A 21,555-nucleotide genomic window follows, 5' to 3' on the forward strand; every position below is an offset into this window, starting at 1 on the left:
ATAGGAGTTGTAATACGTTGATACACAGTGTAAATGCATTGATACCAGGTATAAATATTGTAAATAGAAGTAAAAATTTAAATACCGCAAACTAGCTAATTTCACATGAACACCAGCTGTAAACATGCCAATAGAAAACAAGGTATTGATAGCATAGGCATGCCTATAAAAGAAATATTATCCAAAGAGCTCATAATATTGGAATGAGTCTCTGACTGCTGAGTGCCTGGTTGGTTTCCCGGCTTCCAAGGCTCCTCGGGATGAAGGCCATCAAGCTTGGAGATGTTGCGTCCCCGTGTGTCCACCAGGCGTCTCTGTTGCTTTGTACAGGTGTTGTCTTGGGTCGCGCCCGTCAGTTTTTATGTTGCTCTCAACATTGACTCTTTGTGCTTTTTATCTCTTCTTTGTCTTCCCTCGCTTCCCCAAACATGATTCCCCCTTCCTCTTTTTCAACATCTATCTTACCAATCCTGTCGCTTCTCTGCTATAAATTTCCCCACCTGCTGGCCCCCCCCCACAGAAGCGATCGGGACAGATGGTGGCAGAGGATTACCGGGCTCTGCTCATTTCTACAGGAAACAGCCTGGTACTGATGCCAATGCTGGCTTTAGCTCCCTCTCTTTGGGGTGTCTGCAGGTCCAAAAGTTTGAGCACTTAAACGACATTCAATTATGAGAGTTCACTTGCTAATTGGTTTACTAATGTGGCAAATTTGGCCCTAAGTATCATGTTTTTCAGAACCTAAGCCGCTCCGGAGTATGTCACATTTTTGGGGGAAATTTGTTTCACAAAAACCAGAACCAAGAACAGTAGACATCGGATTTGCACTCGTGGGTGTGTTGGACTGTTTGAAATTTCATACAGTCGTTCAATTGTACCGGTTGCTTATTCTGTGTGACCCCAAAAAAGAAGTGTGTCGGTACTTATGGAAACAGTTCAAACACTAGTGCTGATTGGTTTATAACATAGACAGCATTCAGAAATTATTGAGAGAGGAGAGCACTCTGCCTCTCCTAACATAACCACTCCGAGTGGCGTTAGGACGTTGGAGTGAATTTCCAAACACGCCCCATGTTGACGGCAGCAAATGTGTTCCGGTTGGACTAAACTTAAAACCCTTCGAACTACGGAAAAGTGTCTTACCTAAACTAGAATCCCGCGTCGCATTGTGGCCAAAGGTAGAATGACAGAATCCTGGTCGGTTTTTAAAACCGTTTTGTTGCTGTAAATTCTTTTTGTGACGAGCGATGTCGTATTTCATGGCGACTAACGGCAAACATTTTGATGCCGGGTGTAAATGCGGCGATAAGTAGACGTGAATATGCACATGACATTTGTAAAAACATACACAAGGTGTGACCTTGCTAATGCTAATAGCAGATGTAAACATTGGATAGGCCAAGTAAAATGACGTTAATAGGTGTACAGAAACATTTTGGGTATCAAGTGTAAATGCACCAATTCTGTGTTAAAAAAATGCTTTTTGGAGGCATTCACCTGCAGACACCTGCTGGCTTTTCTCACTCTGCTTGCCATTTTCTGTTTCTAGCACAGTGAACGTCAAAGCATTTGTCTTGTATGAGCTACCAATGTGGCATGCCCGTTTGTGTGTCGTGTTTGTCCAGAAGTTCCCATCTCTGTGTTGTATTTAAGTGTCTTGCAGGTTAACCTCTTCTTTTGATTTTGGTTTTCCATCAGGGCGATGCTGAGTTCGCTCGCATCATGGGCATCGTGGACCCCAACAACACGGGCACCGTCACCTTCCAGGCCTTTATTGACTTCATGTCTCGGGAGACCACAGACACGGACACCGCAGACCAGGTCATCGCCTCCTTCAAGATTCTGGCTGCGGATAAGGTGAGCGGGAAAGGTGACCTTTTTGGAAAAATTCAGCCCCTGGAGACAATTTCCTTGAGCAACATGACATTTGGGAGGAATGTCTATCCTGAGTTTGATCCCCAAAAAAAAAAAAAGTCAAGACGCCATGTGTGAAAATACCAGTACCCAAAAAGTAGGCTAGTCATCTTTATTTACGTACAATACCTTAGAATCTAAGGTTATGCTAACCATGAGCAACAATATTGCAGCTTCACGGTATTAGAATTACAACTCTAAAATTACCTTTAAAAAAATATTTGATTAAATAAAAAACAGCATTTTTTCCCATTGAACATAATTTTTGTTTTTAAAGAAAATAGAGAATATTTAGTAAAGATAATACTAATAATAATACTGAACTTTGCAAGCAGCCAGTCATATTGTCCTTGCTTAGAGGTCCCTTTAAAAAAGAAAAGCTGATTACCAACAGCCAGTATTGGCGGTTATTGAAACCTTGACTTTTAAAAACCACATCAAACCGGTAATTGTCCCACACCTAATGGACAGTTGATAAATTGCGCAGATCCGCTTCAATCCCTTCTTTCTGCTCCTGTCAGAACTTCATCACCGCCGATGAGCTGAGGCGGGAGTTGCCGCCCGACCAGGCCGAGTACTGCATCGCCAGGATGGCGCCCTACTCGGGGCCCGACGCCGTGCCCGGCGCCCTCGACTACATGTCCTTCTCCACCGCCCTGTACGGCGAGAGTGACCTGTGAGCGCGGCGGACGGAATGCAGGGCGTCGGGAACAAGCGTGGGGGGGCGAGTCGGAAAGTAAGTCGAGTGCCAGATGCCGCCCCCACGTGTGCCGCTTTGAAAGTGTTTTGAGTGTGTCGAGTGAGGTGTAGTTTATGGAAAGCCGTTGATTCGAGTTCCTTGATTGCCATCTTTACGTCCATGTACTAGTACGTTCTTTGTCCTCTGGAGGCATACTAGTAGAAGGGCGACTGTCTTTTTTTATTTAAGTATTGTTTTGTTTTTTTCACCTATTTTTGCCTACAAGTACACACAAATAACCTTACTAGTGAACTATGGAATGTCGTGATTGCATTTAGTCAATATCCTTGATAATCAGTTTAAGGTTTGTACTAGTAAGACAATTGAGGGCACTAGTAGAACAGCTAGGGCACACTAATGGAATAACTGTCCTGTAAGTGTTTGTTTTTTGTTTTCCTTCCGTTATTACTAGAAGCACATTTGCCCGTACACAGTAACTAATACAGTACACATTAGTACCATTACTATTTAATTGATAGCTTTGATATCCAGCTTAATGTCCATGGACTAGTAAGACAACTCAGTGCTAGTGGAGGGACTGTCTTACTAGTAATGTGTTTTTTCAACTAATAGGACAACTTTGGAATACTAGTGAGCACCATCCGCGAAAAAAAAAATCATCAGTTGACTAGTATGTCAAGAGTAGAGGAAGGCGAGAGTATACTAGTGCGCCCTAGTCATTCAAATTGTCTTACTAGTAGGACAAACAGCATACTAGTACATGAAAACATTTATATGATGTTCTTGAACTACAGCGTAAAGTTTAGACCTATTTGAGGAAAACATTACTCTACTACTCTACTACTACTAGTGCGCTGAATTGTCTTGCTAGTGACCACAAATAGCTTACTAGTACATGGACCTTCGGGTGGATATCAAGGATATGGAATTAATCTTCCAACAGCTTTCCATAGTATTTAGACTTCCTTCCTTGATGTTTTGGGGGGAGGGAGAGTTGTGGAGGGGCGCTTGTTAACTTCACCCTCTCTGCCTTTTCTTTTTTTTTTTTTTGTGGGGCGGGGGGCTAATCTTTATACTTATGCTAAAATTATTTTATTACCATTTTTGGGTAGGGGTTCAATGGTTCTGAAAAGGGACAGGGGTGGGATCCTCACACAACTGACGATGTTTGTGTGTTAGATCATAATGGTATGCTGAGGCATCCTGATTGGGGGGAGGCAAGGGGGCAGGATTTTGCGGGGGTGTCGATCAACCAGAAATGAAACCATGTATTTACCCACAATGCCCTTTGTTGCTGGATAAGGTGACCAATCTGTTTCCCCCTTTCTTTTCTTGATTCCCCCGAGTGGAGGGTGCTGTCAGGACACTGTAAATATTTTTTCCTCTTTTTCAGAACAACTAGTGGTAAAGAGAGAGAGAGAAAAAAGTTTAGCCCAATCTCTAATTCCTGTAATTTCATCCTGTTCTTCAGCACCGTCTTCTCTCGTTTTCTCTTTCCATTTCTCCCAAGCCTCCATTCTCACCTGTCTTCAACAACACAAATTGACCAAAAGGAAATGAAAAAGAAATCTATGCAATACTAATGAGATGATTTGAAGAGGGGGAAAAAAAAAAGTCTAAATTGATGGATCTTTTTTTTTTTCTTTCTTTCTTTCTTTTGCAAGGGGGCGGCGGGAAGGGGGCACATATTAGGGAGGGGAAAAACAGGAAGTCACGTTCAAAGACTCCAGGACCAAAACCTTCTCTCTTGCTTTTTTTCTTTTTCTTTCCACCTGGCAGGAGAGAAATGAACTCTGGAATTTTTTTTTTCTTCCTCCCATCCCTGCTTTTTTGTACTCTTTAATAATAAGGAACCTTATCTGCTGTACTGGAAACTGCAAAAAGGCCTTTTTTTCTGTCTAACCAAGATGATGTTGATGATTATGATGAGTGACTCTCACCAAGCACACATAAAGTTTCCTTACAAAAATGCATCTGGATTCTATTGTCCTTTTTATTGACACGTATACACACACAAACATCTATAGCCCCTTTCACACAGCAGGAACCTATGATGGAACTTCCCTATGTCCCGGGGGAGTTTGTCCAAAGTGTGCATTCACACACAAAACTGGTTCTGGGTCTGGGGGGGTCGGAACGGTACTACCTAAGCGCCTTATGTCTGTATATATTTTGTATATGAACTTTAAATAGCTTCCATTTCGTCGGTAATCTTTAATAGACTGTATGCATGCTTACATTTGCATACTCACCTCAAAACACACTAAAACGCCTGTCCACCTGAAAGTTCCAGGTCCTTCCTGGAACTGAAAATATGACAAACAATTCAGTTCAATTTGCTTAGATTCTACAAACTTTCATCCAGAGAGAATCATTTAAAGTCATAAATGATCATTGTTATTCGGCTCAACTCTGCAAGCATTTTACGAGCACCTACATTTATTTTATCTAAAAAATATCAAAATATATAAAAGCTCAAATTTACTAATCGTTATATGGGGGAGAAAACAAAACCTACCCATTATTTTTAAAAACATTCTAAGTGGATTTTTTTAATAGATCCAACGTTTTACAGTACCATATATATATATATATATATATATATATATATATATATATATATATATATATATATATATATATATATAAAATATAAAATGCCATGTTCCCCTGAATGGATGCTGCAGTCAGGCCTGCCCACACCAGCTCCCGCTTATACTACCTGCCTCAAGAACACACACACACACACAATCCATCTCACATATTGTCCAAAAGCATTTCTAGCTTTCCTAATAATTCTCCCAAGTATTGATGCTTAGGGGGTTGGGGGTGATATGGATTCTTTAAAATGATATTGACATGAATTATAGATGAGTGTTTGGATGTATGGTGTTGTAAAGCACATTACATTCTGCGATTGATCTATAATTCATACAGAGCATTTCTTCTCTGGCTCCATCCCTTGAGATGTCCCCAAATGACTTGGAAATGTGGCTTTACATTGTTCACATGTTAAAAAAGAAAAAAAAAACTGGTGTGCTTATGTTCTTAATGAATATTGTAAAACAGTTCTTGCAAGTTTTCAAGGAAATGGCTCATTTTCACAATGCTATCATCGAGCAGCCATCAATCATGATTGTTCGATTTCTGTGGAAAAGTACAAAAAGAGAGCATATGTCGATCTTTGTCGGTCACAAAAACTGATCATCTGCAGCTCGAGACCAGCCTGTGTACAGTGGAGCATCCTCTCTGCACTTAACACCGCACGTTACAGATCAAACCAGTAACTGGATCACAACTGTGCATTTTCAATACGGCCTGTTTTGTATCATAAAGGTACCCCTGATTGAAAAGGTAATTCACATATTAACTATTATTACAATGAGTGAGCTCTAAAATGGAAAAATATGCAGATAATCCATGTGAATTTGTGGCAGACGATCTCACTCAAGGACTTTTTATTAGCTAAAAAAAATAAATACATTTATTTTTAAATCCACAATCACTGCTTAAATTTTTTTTTTAAAATGTTTTATTTATAAAATAAAGATAAATACTCTCATTATTTTCAAAATAAAAATGATTGTTTTTTTTTTTTTTTTATCATTCACTGCTATCCCTCCCATTTAACATGGACATTTCATATAAATAGCTGTCAATGACATCCATAGATTTTTCAGGGAATACCCTCCCAACGTTTCATGTGGTCTTTTATAGAATTTGGCCCTCTGCACTCCACATTCCACCTTCTCCCAAGTGTATTGACATTGACAGAAATAATCCCACCACCGCGTAGTGGGAAAGAAGTTTATTTCTAGCTTGTCTTGTGTTTATTCTCATTGGAGGACGTTTCGGTCCGTATTTGGACACAGCAGGAAGTGGACACTGACGTGTTTGCTAAATTGACACAGAACAGAACCTCAGATGTGTTTTTACAATCTTGACCACAGAACTCTGTGATGTTTGTTAGCTGGCTTTCCTTGTGTCCTTTTTCTGCTCTATGTGATGATTTGTTGGGGGCCAATAAGCTACTCACTTTCATACTTTGCCCTTTGACTTCCTTTTATTTTCTTGTTTCTTTTATTTCCCTAGCTATTAACTTTCTCTTGACTTAATTTGTTTGCGTATATTTCTTCCATCTTGCCTATTTGTGTCATTTGCGCTTTCTTTCCTCATTTTCTTCATTTCCTTGTCACGTTGGGCACTATTTCATGACTGGCCTAAATCTGGCATGTCGCATCTGAGCAGAGGTGAGTTCGACCCGATGTTGGTAATTTCAATGGAGAGCTGTGCCGCTCTGGGAGTGGTCACAAAAGATTGAAAATCACGGCCAAACAAAAAGGCTAATTTCATTCTCTTGTAATGCACAAGTTGTACACTATAGTCTCGACATCATGCAGTGAAGTGGGCATGACATGGTAACTCAACTGAACCCCCCCCACCACCTTTTCCTTCTATAATTGTTTCCTCCTTTCCTCACTCCTTGTCTAGTTTTCTTTTTTACTCTTGCTCTCCTTCTCCGTCTTGGTAATCGCACTTCATTCCTCCCTTCCACCCTTTCCTCTCCTCTCTCCTCGCCTGCTCAGTGGTTGCTTGTAAACAAAGCTCCTTTAACTTCATCTTTCTCCCTCAGTCACCCCCACGAGGGCACACACACATGCGCGCAGCCTCCGCGTGAAAAGGGAGAAAGAGAGAGAGAGAGAGAGAGGAGGAAAAAAGAGAGGGGCGGGGGGTGCCGGCCGGGCTGAGGCAGGACGTGCTGGTGATGATGATGATGATGCTACCCTTCCTCAGTGGTGGTGCACATGTCGGTTGCGCATCCTTCTGCGCCTTCTTCATCATCACCACCATCATCATAATCATCAGTTTCAACGGAGAAGAGAAGGTAAGAACACTTTGGATTTTCCACTCGTGTTGCTCGTCGCTTGTATGATTGCGCGTGCATGCCGTGCGCGTCCACACACACACACGCGCGCGTGTTGTTGTTGAGTGCCGTGTGGGCTCGTGCACTCGTGCCCACAATGTCTGAATGAGGCGCGTCAGCAAAACGAAGCTTCCAGAAGCGATACGTGTCCGTCCATCCCTTCACGCATAACGACGTGCACCGTGCACGCGTCCCCAAAGTTGTTCTCGGGAACGCGCACGCACCAGCACCTATTTTTTTAAATTAATTTTGAAGCCGTAAAAGTTGATGAGAGGCCAGCCGATTTGCATATCGACCACTGGGGAAGCGTATTAAATCAAATACAGCATAAAATGATTTGTTTGACGTTTCATATGGAAGTAAATCAACTGCTGCTCTGACAAACTCTATAAATCGACAACCGGATAGCTTGTGCGCATGCGGGTCAGAGGCGTGCATGAGCCTGCAATTTGCTCTCTAGTTGATGTGAGAAACCATCAATATACCATGAAATAAAATGTACAATAACTTACAATAGTGTACAATACAATACAGTTACATATAATGCAATAATTTAACAGAAGAGTTTGAATGTTGGAAAATGTCCTCGTATAGTGAGGATATTCATTGTCTCAACTGCATGTAGGGGCATCTACAGCATTTTTTTTAGTGACTATTTTGGACACAGAAAGTTTACATGGGTCCATAGGTGTTGCTGTTTTTCTTAGCAAAAGAGGTAAGTGGGAGTTTGGGGGAGAAGTGCAGTAGTCATTGACAATTTGCATGCCTTGTTAGGGGCTGCTGTTTTGGTTAGCAATGGAATTAGCAAAGGGTGTCTCCAGTTAACTCTTTCACGTCTGTTTGAGAATGGCCGTGCCTATGAAATTACATATTTTCACTTGTTACTTTAATATTTTCATTTTGTTTATTTGAGAGAGGTGTTTATTTTTCTCAGGTACATAATGCACCATCAATTATTTGGGGCAAGGTCAATGGGTAATTGATATTTCAGGAAATGTGGCAGTGGAGCAGCAGAGGTTTTTGTGATCTTAATGTAAAAGGTTTATATGAGAGAGGCATTTATTTTTCCTCAATTGCATTATGAATCCCTGAATAGTTGTGACAAATCATTTTGGCATTTAATATTTTAGGTAAGTGCTGCAGGAGAGCAGTAGAAGTTTTCATGGTGATAATCGATGGAGGCGTTTTTTTTTTTTTTTTTTTTTTTTTTTTTGTTTTTTTTTTTTTTTTTTTTTTTTTTTTTTACTTTATTATGGACATGGTGAAAAATTGGGTCAGGGCATTTATGAGAGAGATGGCCACCATTTAAGTAAAAGGATACAACATGAAAATAAGTTCAGCTCAAATGATATGCCCCAACGATTCAGGAGTGCATAATGCAATTGAGAAAAATAAATGCCTCCCTCCAATAAACCCTTTTGGTAGTATATTACAATTTAAAGGGATTGTGTATTTGCTTTGGTGGGTTTTGCTGTTTTGGTTTTCAACAGCATTCAAATAGGATCAGCAGTCCCAGAGGGATGTTTATTGGAGGGTGGTCATTTTACTATTTGAGGAAATGTTTTAGTATAGCCATGGTCTATGCCTTGCTCGGTGCTGCTGTTTTGGTTAGCAACAGAAATGGACTCCATAAGTAACCTTGATTTGGAGGCATTTATTCCAATGTGGACACTGCTATTTGAGGAAATGTGGTAGTATAGGAGTAGAAGAAGTTGTGGTCATAAATGATAGTAATAAACATAATTCCAGTCTTTACGTGACTTTCTGCTGCACCCGTGAAGCACTGCAGCTTCTAGCGCGCAAATACTCGACTTTAAAAAGCCCTTTTTGATCCAAAATACATAATTTAGTGTCTTTGCTAGCAAATGTGTGGACGTTATTAGGTCACTGCTGTGCAAGTGAAGGAGAAAGGACGAGAACGAGGTGATCCTTGCAGCAGGGCTTCCCTACGCAGCCCCCCCTTCTTTTCTCTCTGCAGCTTTGCGGGGCTTCCCTTGTTTCGTCCTTGTGATGTTGCATCCATGATGTCGCTCACCTGCTTCCTTCCTCTCCCGTCCTTCCTTGACGGTTCTCAGTAAGGCAGAAAGCGGCACATTAATGAAGTGCGCCGCTCGTTTGCTGTAGTGACTGACGACTTGTCAAACGTGCTTATGCAGCTTTTTGTGCCACTCATTCATTACTCCTCCCTCCCTTCCTCTTCTTCCTCATCCGCCACTCCTTCTTCGTCCCCTCCCCTCGTCTTTCCCGCTTCCTCGGCTAGTCCACCTTCAATCCTTCTCCCCTCTCCTCATCCTGCTTCATGTTTCCTGGCTGACACACATTTTACAGCGTCAAAACATGGCTGCTGTGTTCCTGCCTCCTTTTTCACCTCCTCCTAACGCCTCTTTACATCTAATCTTTCACTACTTGGCTCTTCATCCTCTTCTCTTATCTACCACCTCCTCCTATTAGCTACACTTCTATTCCTTCTTCCACTTCTCCTTGCCTCCTCCTCCTCTGCCTTTAGCACAACTCCTTGCTTCCTAACTACACCTCCTCTTTGGCTTGACTGCGCCTTCCTATCTCCTTATCCACTTCTCCACCTTTTCTCCTACACCTCCTTCCTATGTCTTCTTTTCATCCATCTCAAACTCTCATAACTCCTCCTTCTTGCCTCCTCCTCCTTTGTTTGTGTTCCTCATCCTGGTGCTATCTCTTTCTCCTATCTACACCTTCGTTCCTCATCATTTTTGTGTCCTCCATCCTAACTACCTCCTTTTTTCCCTCTCCTCTTTTAACTCCTTGCATCTATCTCCTTGTTACCTTCCGTTCTTGCTTCAAACTACACCTCCTAGTCTGTCTTAACTATCCCACTCATCTCCAAACTACACCTCGCTCCCTCCTCCATCTAAGCTCCTCCTCTCATATCTTCACCCGCTCTTTCCTCTTCTGATTACACCTCCTTGCCTCATTTTCCTCCTCTACCTACACCCTTCATGCTTCATTGTCCTTCTCTCTTAACAACACCTCCTTTTGTCCTCCTCCTTGCCTCCTCATCCTGTCTACAATGTCTAACCAGACCTCCTTTACTCCCCAGCTTCCTGTTTTAACTATATTTCCTCCTCTTGTAATTGCACACAGTCTAATCCACCTCCTCCTCCTCTGTAACTACACCTCCTTGCCTCCTTATTCTAAATACACCACTTTCCCTCCTTTTCTTGTAATTACACACTCCAAGCATCCTCCTCTTCATCGCTCCCTCTTTCATCTCCACCTCCTCCCCCGTCCAATAACGACACCCTCCCGCCTCCTTCGATGGCTCTCGGGGGAACTCCCGGCGGACTGTTTCCACTCGCCGCCACTCACCCGCAGCCGCTCGTCACACTTTTTAATTAGGCTAATGAACGTTGTGATTGTGGCGGGTGCAAAAAAAAGAAAGAAAAAAAATCACTGTTGCTTTTATAATCGCAGTCCAGGGGATTGATTCATTCCGGCAGATGGGCGCGGACACGCTGGATTCACGGTCTCCATGCAGAAAAGTTGATGAATGAGAAAATAATATGCATGACGGAGGGATCCGTGGTATTTAGAGGAGAAGGAAAGGAGGTGTAGTTAAGGAAGTTAGGAAGAGGATGTAAGGAGTGATGTAGGTACGAGAGGAGGAGGTGTTATTAGTAGTGGAGGATGAATGCAAAAGGAGGTGTAGTTAGGAGATGAGGAGGAAGTGTAGAAAGGGATGTCTTTGATGCTTTATTAATTGTGATAAAGTATAAAAGGACGTCAAAGATGAGGAAAAAAGTAGATCTTGAATGAGGATGACTCCTGACTCCCGCTTTTATTTCTCCATCTATCAAATTTGCATGAATGCCCTTTGACCAGTCTCCACTCGCTTGCCAGTGCTGAATATGAAGGACAAATTTCACATCCTCCATGTTTTTCGTTCACTCCTCCACCGAAACTCATTTCACGTGCATGCACGCACCTCTGCCTTCAGTTGCTTTCTTCCTTTAGTTTTCAATTCTTTCCTTCATGCGTCTTCCTGAGTTAATGCTTCCTTCTTTCATTCTTTCCCTCACTCCTTCCTTCATTTCTTCCCACCTTTCTGAAACACCTCTTCCTTCCATACCCGGTTATTCTATCCTCATTCCTCTATCCTTCCTTCCATAGTTAATCCTTCATTTCCTACTTCCCTTTTCACTCCATCCCTAGTATACTCAAATCTCGTGTCCTTTCTTCCTTCTTCCTTTCATCAAACCCTTCACGCTTACATCAGCCTTTGTTTCCTCCCTCCTTTTCCCTTCTTCCATTCCTTCCTTCCCTTTGTCCTTCTCAGTGTGTTTCCCTCCATCTATTATCATTCCTTTTTCCTTCCTGTACTTCCCTCCTTCCGTTGCCCTTCATTCCTTCTCACCTCTTCCTTCTTTTTTAATTACTTCCCTCATTCCTTCATTTATTTGCTGCTTTTTCCCTTAATGTTGCCTCTGCTTGACTCTTGACTCTTTCTTCCATTATCCTTACCACACTTTTTCTTCCTTCATTCTTCCATCACTCTTCATTCCATCCTTTTTTCTTTCCTTCAATATCCCCGTTCTCCTACCAACTCTTTCCTCCTTTTCCCCCCTTGCTTTCCTTCCTTTCATCCTTCATTCTCAACCGTTTTCTTATTCCATCCTTCCTTCTTCACTCACTCCTTCTATTCTGTCATTTTGTCCTTATTTTGCCCTTCAATTTGTCCTTTTTTTCATTCCCCACTCCTTCCTTCAATTTCCCCCTCATCATCACAGAAGCAATAAGGGAAGTGAGGAAAGGAAAGAATGGCTGCAGGAAAGAGACACGATAGAAGGAAGAAAGGAAAGAGTGAGCAATGGAAGGGCATCATTGGGTGAGGGGAGTGAAGGAAGGGAGGCATGAAGAAGTCAGGACTGATGGAAGGAAGAAACAAAAGAACATAATTGTCATACTTCATTATTTATTGCATCACCCGGGATCTTTAACATATTGATGCTGGCATGAAAACGTTTAGCCTCACATTCAACGCTTCTAATATGACACGCACACACATGATGAGGAAAGAGCCAACAGTGACAGGTGGTGTCTTGGTTATTGGGAGCACGTGCGCGTGCACCCGTGCGTGTATGTGTTCTCGCTCCCCGCCCACGTCTTCCTTTCCTGGCGTCCTGAGACTTGATCGTGTGGGCAGCTAGATTAAAGTAAAGTCGGCGCGCCGACGCCGCCGGCACAAAACCTATTAACATGCAACCTGCAAAGCCAGCAGCAGCGCATGTGCATCGTATCGGACGAACGTTTTAGTGCGGTCGCACGACGTCCAGGAATGAACATGCAGACAAAAACATGATTGGGACTATTGTTGCACTTTTCCGCATGCAACCTCAAGGTGTTTATTGCTATCATTGCAAGCGACGGGGTTGACAGGAAAGCTTTTGAACGATCGTTTACTGCATGTAGAAAGAAGTTAACCCTTGTTATGTAATAAGAAGCATCTGGCAAAAGTCCCAGGAAATCTGCTTATTTTCCACTGAGCAGCCAGGACAGAGAATGTGTGGAACTGAGTGGATGACTAAAGGATCATTTCTACCTTCCATTCCTCCCTCTTTCCTTCCTGCTTCTTGTCAACCCTTATTTCCTCTCCCCATCATTTCATATCATTTCTCTCTTCCTTCTCTTCTTCTTTCATTTCATCTGCCCTTCCTCTCTTCATTTCTTACTTCTGTCTGATCATCCCATATTCCCCCCTTCCCTCGTTTCTTTTCATCTTTCCTTCCTTCACTTCATCATACCTTCATAGCTTCCCACCCTTCATCTTCATCTTCATCGTTTCTTGAGCATCTGGTCAGAGTTCTGAATGATCTAAAGGGCAATTATCATCAAAAGCGTCAGGAGTGCATTCCATTGCTCAGGTCTGGTTACTCGATCCCAAACACCCACTCTTGAATGGAGTTATCATTCCAGTGGAACAATACCGGAACAGAGCTTTTCCCTAGTCTCTGTTTTCCCCTCGAGGGTTTCCGGATGAATTATCTGCTCTGGGGTGAAGTGCAGACTGCAGACTTTGCTTTATTTTGTGAGGAATACTCACTACTATTTAACCATCGCTTAAAGCGTTGTTGAATTTGGATGGCGACAAAAAAACTGCCCATGGCGCCAACCATGCCACCCCCAGGAAATATAATCTATCCCTACTGAGGTGAGCCTATAAATACACGGCTGTCATATTTCGCCACCAGAGAAAGGCTAAACCGTTTATGCCCGTTCTTGTTATTGTCCACTTGGCTGTATTGTACTGAGCTGCCAGGATGTATTATCATCATTCCCTTCTTTCTTTAAACATGAATAAGGTGTTCACTGGTTAAGCAGTAGTCATATGGTAAGATGTGGGCGGGGCTAACACTTGCTTGTAGGCACATCATCTTTTGCTGCCTCTCCGTGTGCATGCGTGCTTGTGTGTGAGTTTTTGTGTGTTGACGTTACACATATTTACCCACACATTATACCCTGTGTGACCTTCATTCATTTAGCTCCGGGCAACGCCACATCAGTAGCAGCTGTGTCTTTTAATGAATTGGAAAATGGGAATATTGGCTTTTTGCAGGATGCTCTAAATTGCTCCCTAACGAGACGTTTGGACGTTGTAGCAAACACGATGCATCTTCATCTGCTCTTCTGTGGCACAGTTAAGGCTACACGTCTTCTTAAATTAAAGCGCAGGAGCCTAATTAAAAACATTATAATGTGGACAAACAATGGGGGGAAAGTATAGTTTCATTCATGAAAAATGTAATTAAAAAAAACAATGAAAATTTATTTTTAAATGAATGAGATATTTAAAAAAAAATTAATCAATAAATATGAAAATAAAATGAATTATTCTGACAGTTATATAAAATAATTTATAATGGATCAAATAAATATAAAATGTAGAAAAAACACTTTAAATAAAATAAGATCTGTTACATTAATAAATGAATACATATAACCACTGGATGGTCAGACCCACCCTAAAGTGGGCTGAAATTTGTTCTCCGCATTTGTTGACTTCCAGTTTAGTGGGGGCATAATACATAAATACTGTATGACTTTTTTTGGCTCTTGCTTTATTGGGGTGGGACAGACTTCTCACAAGCATCACACATTCTCAGTCTCCAATAACACCATTGAGTTCTTGCTAGTTGTTTTTTTTTTTTTTTTTTGATGGCATCACTGTGCAGCCCTGGCTTTGTCACAATGCCCTAGCGATTTTTAAAATGAAATTGATTTTTATTTAAACTAAAAAAAATGTTTTAATAAAGCATTTCATTTAATCATCTAAATGTTTTAATTTTAAATTATTTTAAAGTAATTCTTTTATTCATGTAACAGATTTACCTTTTTTATGAATGAAAAAAATACATTCATCTTTTTTTCTATTGTTTGTTTGTATTTGAATGAGACAGAAGCGCCCCCTCAAAAATGAATACAGTACAGTACTTTCAACCAGAGCATATTCAGTATCTCTTCCTCCTTTGAGGATGTTGACCAAACAATGTTGACATTTTATTAAGAAACCTCGGAATCGAATTTTTAAAAATTGCACATGTCCCCTTAATCTCACTTTGAATTTGAAATGACCTAATCTTTGATCTCCCACCAGCTTCTCATTAAACCATCTTCCTGCAGCCACATGCAGTGTGGATATTTGCATCCAAGTATAAGTGAGTTACTTATATAAGACGTCTTTATGCTGCATCCATGCAAATGTTGTTGACATTGTATTGGTGCGTGTGTGTTGTTGGATGTTGCTGCTCACTTACGAGCCTCTGGCGATTGTTGCATAACAGCAAGCTCGTTTCATCATCACGTGACTCCACCATGAAAGATGAAAGTGTGGTTTGGAGCAATTTGGAGCCTCGGTGCCGATCCAATAAACGATTGTCGACTGCTGTGCTTTGGCAGAGGTCCTACTATAGTTTGTCAGAGATGACATGATGATTTTAGTTGTGTGAAAAGATGACAATTGATTGAAAAGTCAGCTGAAGATGTGCACTCGAGTAGACGTGATGTAATTTATGTCTAGTTGGCGAGCGTGTCTGTCTGTTGCTCGCTGATAACGCTCGTTAACATCAGCATGCTATCAGCAAGCGCAGCCGCCGCCGCGAAGGTGAATGTCAGTGACTGAGGTGGGGAGGTCAAAAGAAGAGAGACGTCTTTGTTTGTTGGCCATCACAGGTTTGTAAATAACAACAGGAAGTCATTAGCGAGTCTAAAAAATGTAAATGTCTTTTTGTCACGACGCTATTCAAACTCAGTGTTTCTTCTACATGTACAGTCTGAGTTTTGATGTCAAAGTGGCATCATATCAATAAAAGAAAACTGTTGAATAGCTGTGTCCACTGTAATGGCTAAAATGCAACTTTGCCGCCTTTGTGCTCATTTGCATATCCGATCACGCATGCTGTCCCAAACATTTGGCAAGAATCGCATCCAGCTGCGAACAACACATCCAGTGTGACTTCGCTGCAGCAGATTCAGATTCGTATCCGATCATGAGTCAGTGAAGCGTCCAACTGGGGGCCAGATGGACTTTTTACGGCTGCCGATGATGCGCCTTGCTCAACTGAAATGGAGCATTAGAGGCCGTGTTTGGCATTTTGCGTGTCTGTCGCTAAAGGTGACACAATACGCATCTACATAAACTACACCGATAACGATCATAAAAGAAGAAACTCAAATTATTGAAGCCATAATGCCAAAAGGGTTCAGCTGTTTATAAACAGTTGAACCCCACTGGCCAACTGCTTAGCAATGCTAACCAATCAGAGCGGAGCATATGGTTAATGATACTTTTTATAATTTAAAAAATTGTGCCCATTTAAATAAATTTTCATAAATACATTTTCATGTTTTGTAATATATTTAAATATAATACAGTTTGTAATATACAGTACTGTATTTATATACAATATTTTTTTTTTTTATATATTTGTTACCATCATTATATTGTTTCAACTTGAACTACTTTTTCTTTTTTTATTTAATTTTATTTTAAATTTTTAATGTTTTTTTTCTACTTAACTTAAATTTAATGTTATATATTACTATTCTTTAAAATGTTTTTCATCTTTTTTTCTTTTCTTATATTCTTTAAAAAAAAAAGAAATCCCAGCAGCTCTTCGTTGAATTCAAAGATCTACTGTATTAGTATTCTTTAAAATGTATTTCGTGATGACGGTAAAATATTATTGGATTTTTTACTTTTTTTGGGCAGCAATCCATTGAATTGCACGTCTAAACTCAACATTCATTTAATTTTGTGTTTGTTGAATAAGATTAATCTGCCCATATCAATCTAAGTGGACGGCCATTTTGCCACTTTTGCTGTCAACTGAAAATGACATCACAGTGCCTATAAAGGGCTCAGCTTGTGAATGTCACGTGATCAAATCCAGAAAACAGGTGAGTCGTGACGTGATTGGTCGTTACCTGAGCAACTGTGATGTCATTTTCTGTCGACAGCAAGTGGCGGTAAAATAATGTTTGTTAGCCCAAAAGCTAATTCTATGCTACTAAGGCACAATTACTATGCATGGCGTTGCAAATCAATTTGCATGTCAACATGATTTAATCATTTACTTTTTAAATGTGCAAAATAATGCTGTGGTTTGTGGGTTAGCTTGGAGAATTCCCTCGGGATAGAGCTGAGCTACGACAAAAACAATCAAAAATGAATCAAATAATACACACTCAGTGGAATAAAAGGATGATGAATGGAGGCCGAGAAGTCATTGCGGTAAAGAGGATCGTGTAATTCCACCGCCACTTTCACTAAACCACCAACATGGTTTTTATCCAGCAAATTGCGGGCTTTATTTAAAGCCAAGGATTAATTTGGCTGTGTGCGTGTATGTGTGCACTGATTGAATTCTTTTCCATGTGTAACACTCCACTTCCATCCCATAATGATGCACGAGTCGTTATCTCTGCTGCCTTGTAGCCATCCTGCTTTCCAATTAGCCGGAAAGTGGGAGCGATGACTCCCTCTTCCGAAAGAATAAATGTTCGTGAACAGGTTAACAGTGTTAACTACAACGCCCATTTGGAGTCGGGCTCAGTTGCTAACCCAAACAGCAGTCCCTCTAATAGGTGCTGCTGACCCCCTATTAGTTCCATCAAATAAATGCACGCCTTTCTCAATTTAACGCCGACAGGTACTAACTGTCACAGTTCATGGAAACTATTAGAGTTAACTGCTGAGCCCACTGGACTGCTGTTGCTAACCAAAACAGCAGCACAGCAGTCTCTCAGATGTATGGAAATGTGGAGTCTTTGCGCTTGTTATAAACAATCCTGCTGCACGCTTTTAAGAGTTCACTACTTAGACCGTAGGGACTTCCTTGCTAACCAAAACAGCAGAATCTACAGAAGCACGTCAATTCGGACTCAGTGGTCATTCCACAATGTTGTGTGTCCATAGACCTTGAACTCATTTGCAAACCAAAACAGCAGCACCAAGTCAGTCACCTAAACTACATTCTTGCATGAAGCAAAGTACTGCATTCCGGCACGAGTACTAAAGATGATATTTAGACGACGTTGATTCTGATAGGTGATACTACCACAAATTGTGCGTCCAGATTTGACCTTTCCCAGTTTTCGTGAATGCACCGGTTGTTTTTCCAAGAAGGGTTTGATTGAGTTGCTGGAAAAACATTTGAAAAAATGTTGTTCATGAGCCCATTTGAACTCCTTTGCTAACCAGAACAATGGCACCAAGCGAGTCACATGGTCACTCCAAATCCAGTCAAATCCAATCCAATCTGCTAGATCAAAATAACTAACACAACCTTGTGTAAAAGTAATCCAGCTCAGCCAGTTTGTTTGGACCAACCTAGTGTCTTTTTTTTTGTTTTGTTGTTTTTGTTTTTTGTTTTTGTGGGAATGCTGAAGCAACCTCCACATATGTTATTGTGATTTTTATTTTCCACACTTTTTTGCCGTGTAACAACTCCCACATAATACTTCCAATTTACACTGTTCAAATTTCAACTTGCTTAAAAAATTAATTCACGCCTCCCGGGGTTTGTATTGTCTGATTCCACATTACTTACAGTATTTGCACAATTTAACTTGTAATATCAACTTTTCTCTATTCATCTTCAATGGGACAGACATTGAAGTATCACTTCCATACATATAACTTATCATCATTACCAGGTGTCTTACACTGATTTTTATAATTTAATAATTTATCTCTCAATTTACTTCATAAGCATTCCACATGCATTCAAATCCTAGCATTCAGCTTTCAGCATTCCCACACAATGTTATGTTCTGAGGTTGCATCCCAAAGCGCAGACACAAATAAGATTTTTAACACTTCATTCGCATAACATCGAGAGGCGTAGAACAAACTTGAGTAGACGACAAACAACGAGAAGGTATCAAGAATCATGAGACGCTAAGCTAACATTGGCCATGGGGTTGCACAGAGGAACAGAGGTAATAATCCAACAAAAACACACAATTCTTAGACAGCTTATATAGACATTGAATCGATCTGATTGGTTGTGGCTAGACATGTGGGTAGTAGGACTGACATGGAATTATCTGATTGGCTGTTGACTAGATAAAGAGATTAAAGATTCCTGACATCACATAGCTTCTGACATCACATAGCGTATATTACCAGTTGAAACTAGATGCCGATTACATCAGTTCAAAACAGACACTTGACCTCACGGTCATGACCCAACATAACACTTGCATGACCCTAGTCATGACATGCAATTTCTCCAGAAATTGCACTTCGTCTAGTTTTTTTTTCTTGTTGTTGTTTATAAGTATTATAAAAGGCCTAGCCCATCTGCAGTTGAGTAAATAGTGGTCCTCCAGGGTACTATTTGCAGTATTCTAGCTCAGTTTTCTTGCAGCGAAGACTTAGTTTGTTAGATGGAAAACTTTTTGAAGGAAGGCTTCTAAAAATATGCAATAGAATGTGTGAAAGCGTGCGTGCGCATGTGTGTGTTTTTATGTGTGCGAAGATCTTTTCATTGCTCGTGTCAGCCCCGCGCATCCGGGTCGGCTTGCTCTCGCTTCCTCATCGAGTCGACCTGTCAGCGTGTCACAACGTTGAGCTCCATTTTAAATTGCTCGTTATTCTCTCTCAGAGCAAATTTGGAGCATCTTCAGCGAGGGCGACAGAAGGAGAAAGACAAAAAAAAAAAGAAAGAGAGAGAGAAGAGAGAGGTGGTGGTGTCAGCGGTGGATTCATGAGTCAATCTGCTGGCCGGCTGGGGGCCAGTCAGACACGCAGGAGTAAAAGGAAAGCCTGCTCAATTAAGATGAGCGATTTTTGCCGTTGCCCTCGGTGAGCCGCGGTGGGCTGAGCTCAGACAAGTGGTACGAATTGGGACCTCTCTTAGGGTGGAGTCACGCAAGACCGCATGTGCTATGTTTGGGCCCACTTGGCACCAGGGGCCCGATTTACTAAGGTCCCAAACAGCGGGTATTAAATTGCATGTTCACTCAAACAGATTGTAGGCATGTTGCGCTTGATCTAATAAAGGTCCCTGGTGTTCTTATCAGGAAACATTTTGAGGTTCCATTTATGCTGTGCTGTATTTTTCCTTTTTTTTTTCTTTTTTTTTCATGAAATCACGAACAACATGGAGCGATTGTTAAGGAAGAAGCAGATAGTGTTAATTTTATCAGCCATTATTAAATTTAGTCTCAGTTTTAGTCCAGTTTCAATCACGCTTGTTAGGTTTAGTCATATTTTGTCAACCATATCCTGTTTTTTTTTTTTTTTAGCATTTTAGAGTTTATTTTAGTCCAAGAAAACATCATTTCGTCCATCTAGTTCAGGGTTCTGCAACCTGTGGCTCTGGAGCCACATTTGGCTCTTTGGTCCCTCTTCTGTGGCTACATGTGGATCGCTAGAAAATTAGAAGAAATTCATATATTTTTTTTATGTATATGAATATATATATATATATATATATATATATATATATATATATATATATATATATATATATATATATATATAATATAATATATATATATTATTATATAATATATAATATATATATATATTAGATAGTATAATGTATTCTTTAAAGGAATTAATGATTAAATAAAATGAATAATTAAATATTAAAAAATGTGAGTTTATCACATTTTTAAGTTGTTAGAAGAAAGAGGCCAAAGGTAGACAAAAAAAATAAAATAAAAATAACCTAGAAATGTCCAAAAAGTGACCATACAATGTCCAAAAAGAGGAAAAGCAGAAAATGAGTATAAAATGTTCACGAAATTGCCCAAAAATCTCGGGGAATTGCAAAAAAGAAGACATTCAAACAGTCACAATAAAATGTCCAAAAAACAAAAGAAGAAATCCTGAAAAATTTACATAAAATGTCCACGAAAATGCCAAAAATGCCAGAAAATTTACAGCAAAAAAGGCATTGGGAAAAAAAGTTTAAAAAATAAAATAAAAAAATGCCATAAAATGTCCACAAAAGGAGCGAGCAAGACAGAGAGGCAGAAAATTACCACTTGTCCATAATATTGCCAAAAATGTCAAAATTTTGACAGAAAGGCAGTAAAGTGTAAACATGTATGAAAAATTACAAACAAAGAAAAAAATCCAAAAATGTAAGGTTGAAGGAAATAAGTCTCAGAGTATTGGATGATACATATTTTTTCTGTTCTGGTGCAGCTTAAATTGGAACTTGGGGCCTCAGGAATAGATTAGACTAACACTAACACACTGCTTCGTTCATCATAATGTTCAAATGCTTTGCAGCACTAGACAATTTTTTTTTTGTTATTTATTTGACCTAAAACGGCTGTTTTGACAGTAAAGATTGCTGACCCCTGGCCTAAGCCATCTTTGTGTAGAGCACAATAGAAATACACAGAACAACTAGAATAATCCACAGGCAAAGAAGTTCACAAAACACTCATTAATACATAGCCACATAAGTGCCATTGCTCCTCTCACCATTTATTCAAGATAATCACCAAATAGACATAAAAAGAA

General features: G+C 40.4%; 2 protein-coding genes across 9 annotated transcripts in view; both read left to right on the forward strand.

Annotated features, from left to right (window-relative positions):
* The window catches only part of actn4 (actinin, alpha 4), a 48,881-nt gene extending 44,294 nt beyond the window's left edge, over nt 1-4,587 (forward strand). For 4 of the 6 annotated variants that reach the window (XM_077540114.1, XM_077540113.1, XM_077540115.1 and 1 more), the window contains 3 exons: nt 521-586; nt 1,699-1,857; nt 2,436-4,587. In XM_077540114.1, the coding sequence (XP_077396240.1) occupies nt 521-586; nt 1,699-1,857; nt 2,436-2,594 (384 nt within the window). In that variant the 3' untranslated portion in view covers nt 2,595-4,587. The remainder of the gene's footprint in view (nt 1-520; nt 587-1,698; nt 1,858-2,435) is intronic. The other 2 variants (XM_077540111.1, XM_077540110.1) reach the window with 1 other exon arrangement.
* A 2,746-nt stretch (nt 4,588-7,333) lies between these two features.
* The window catches only part of slc8a2b (solute carrier family 8 member 2b), a 66,574-nt gene continuing 52,352 nt past the window's right edge, over nt 7,334-21,555 (forward strand). Inside the window, exon 1 of one of the 3 annotated variants that reach the window (XM_077541182.1) lies at nt 7,334-7,499. The gene's annotated coding sequence lies outside the window, so the exon portion shown is untranslated. The remainder of the gene's footprint in view (nt 7,500-21,555) is intronic. The other 2 variants (XM_077541179.1, XM_077541180.1) reach the window with 2 other exon arrangements.

The sequence above is a fragment of the Festucalex cinctus genome, chromosome 13, assembly GCF_051991245.1.
Source record: "Festucalex cinctus isolate MCC-2025b chromosome 13, RoL_Fcin_1.0, whole genome shotgun sequence".
In the NCBI taxonomy this organism is placed as follows: Eukaryota; Metazoa; Chordata; class Actinopteri; order Syngnathiformes; family Syngnathidae; genus Festucalex; species Festucalex cinctus.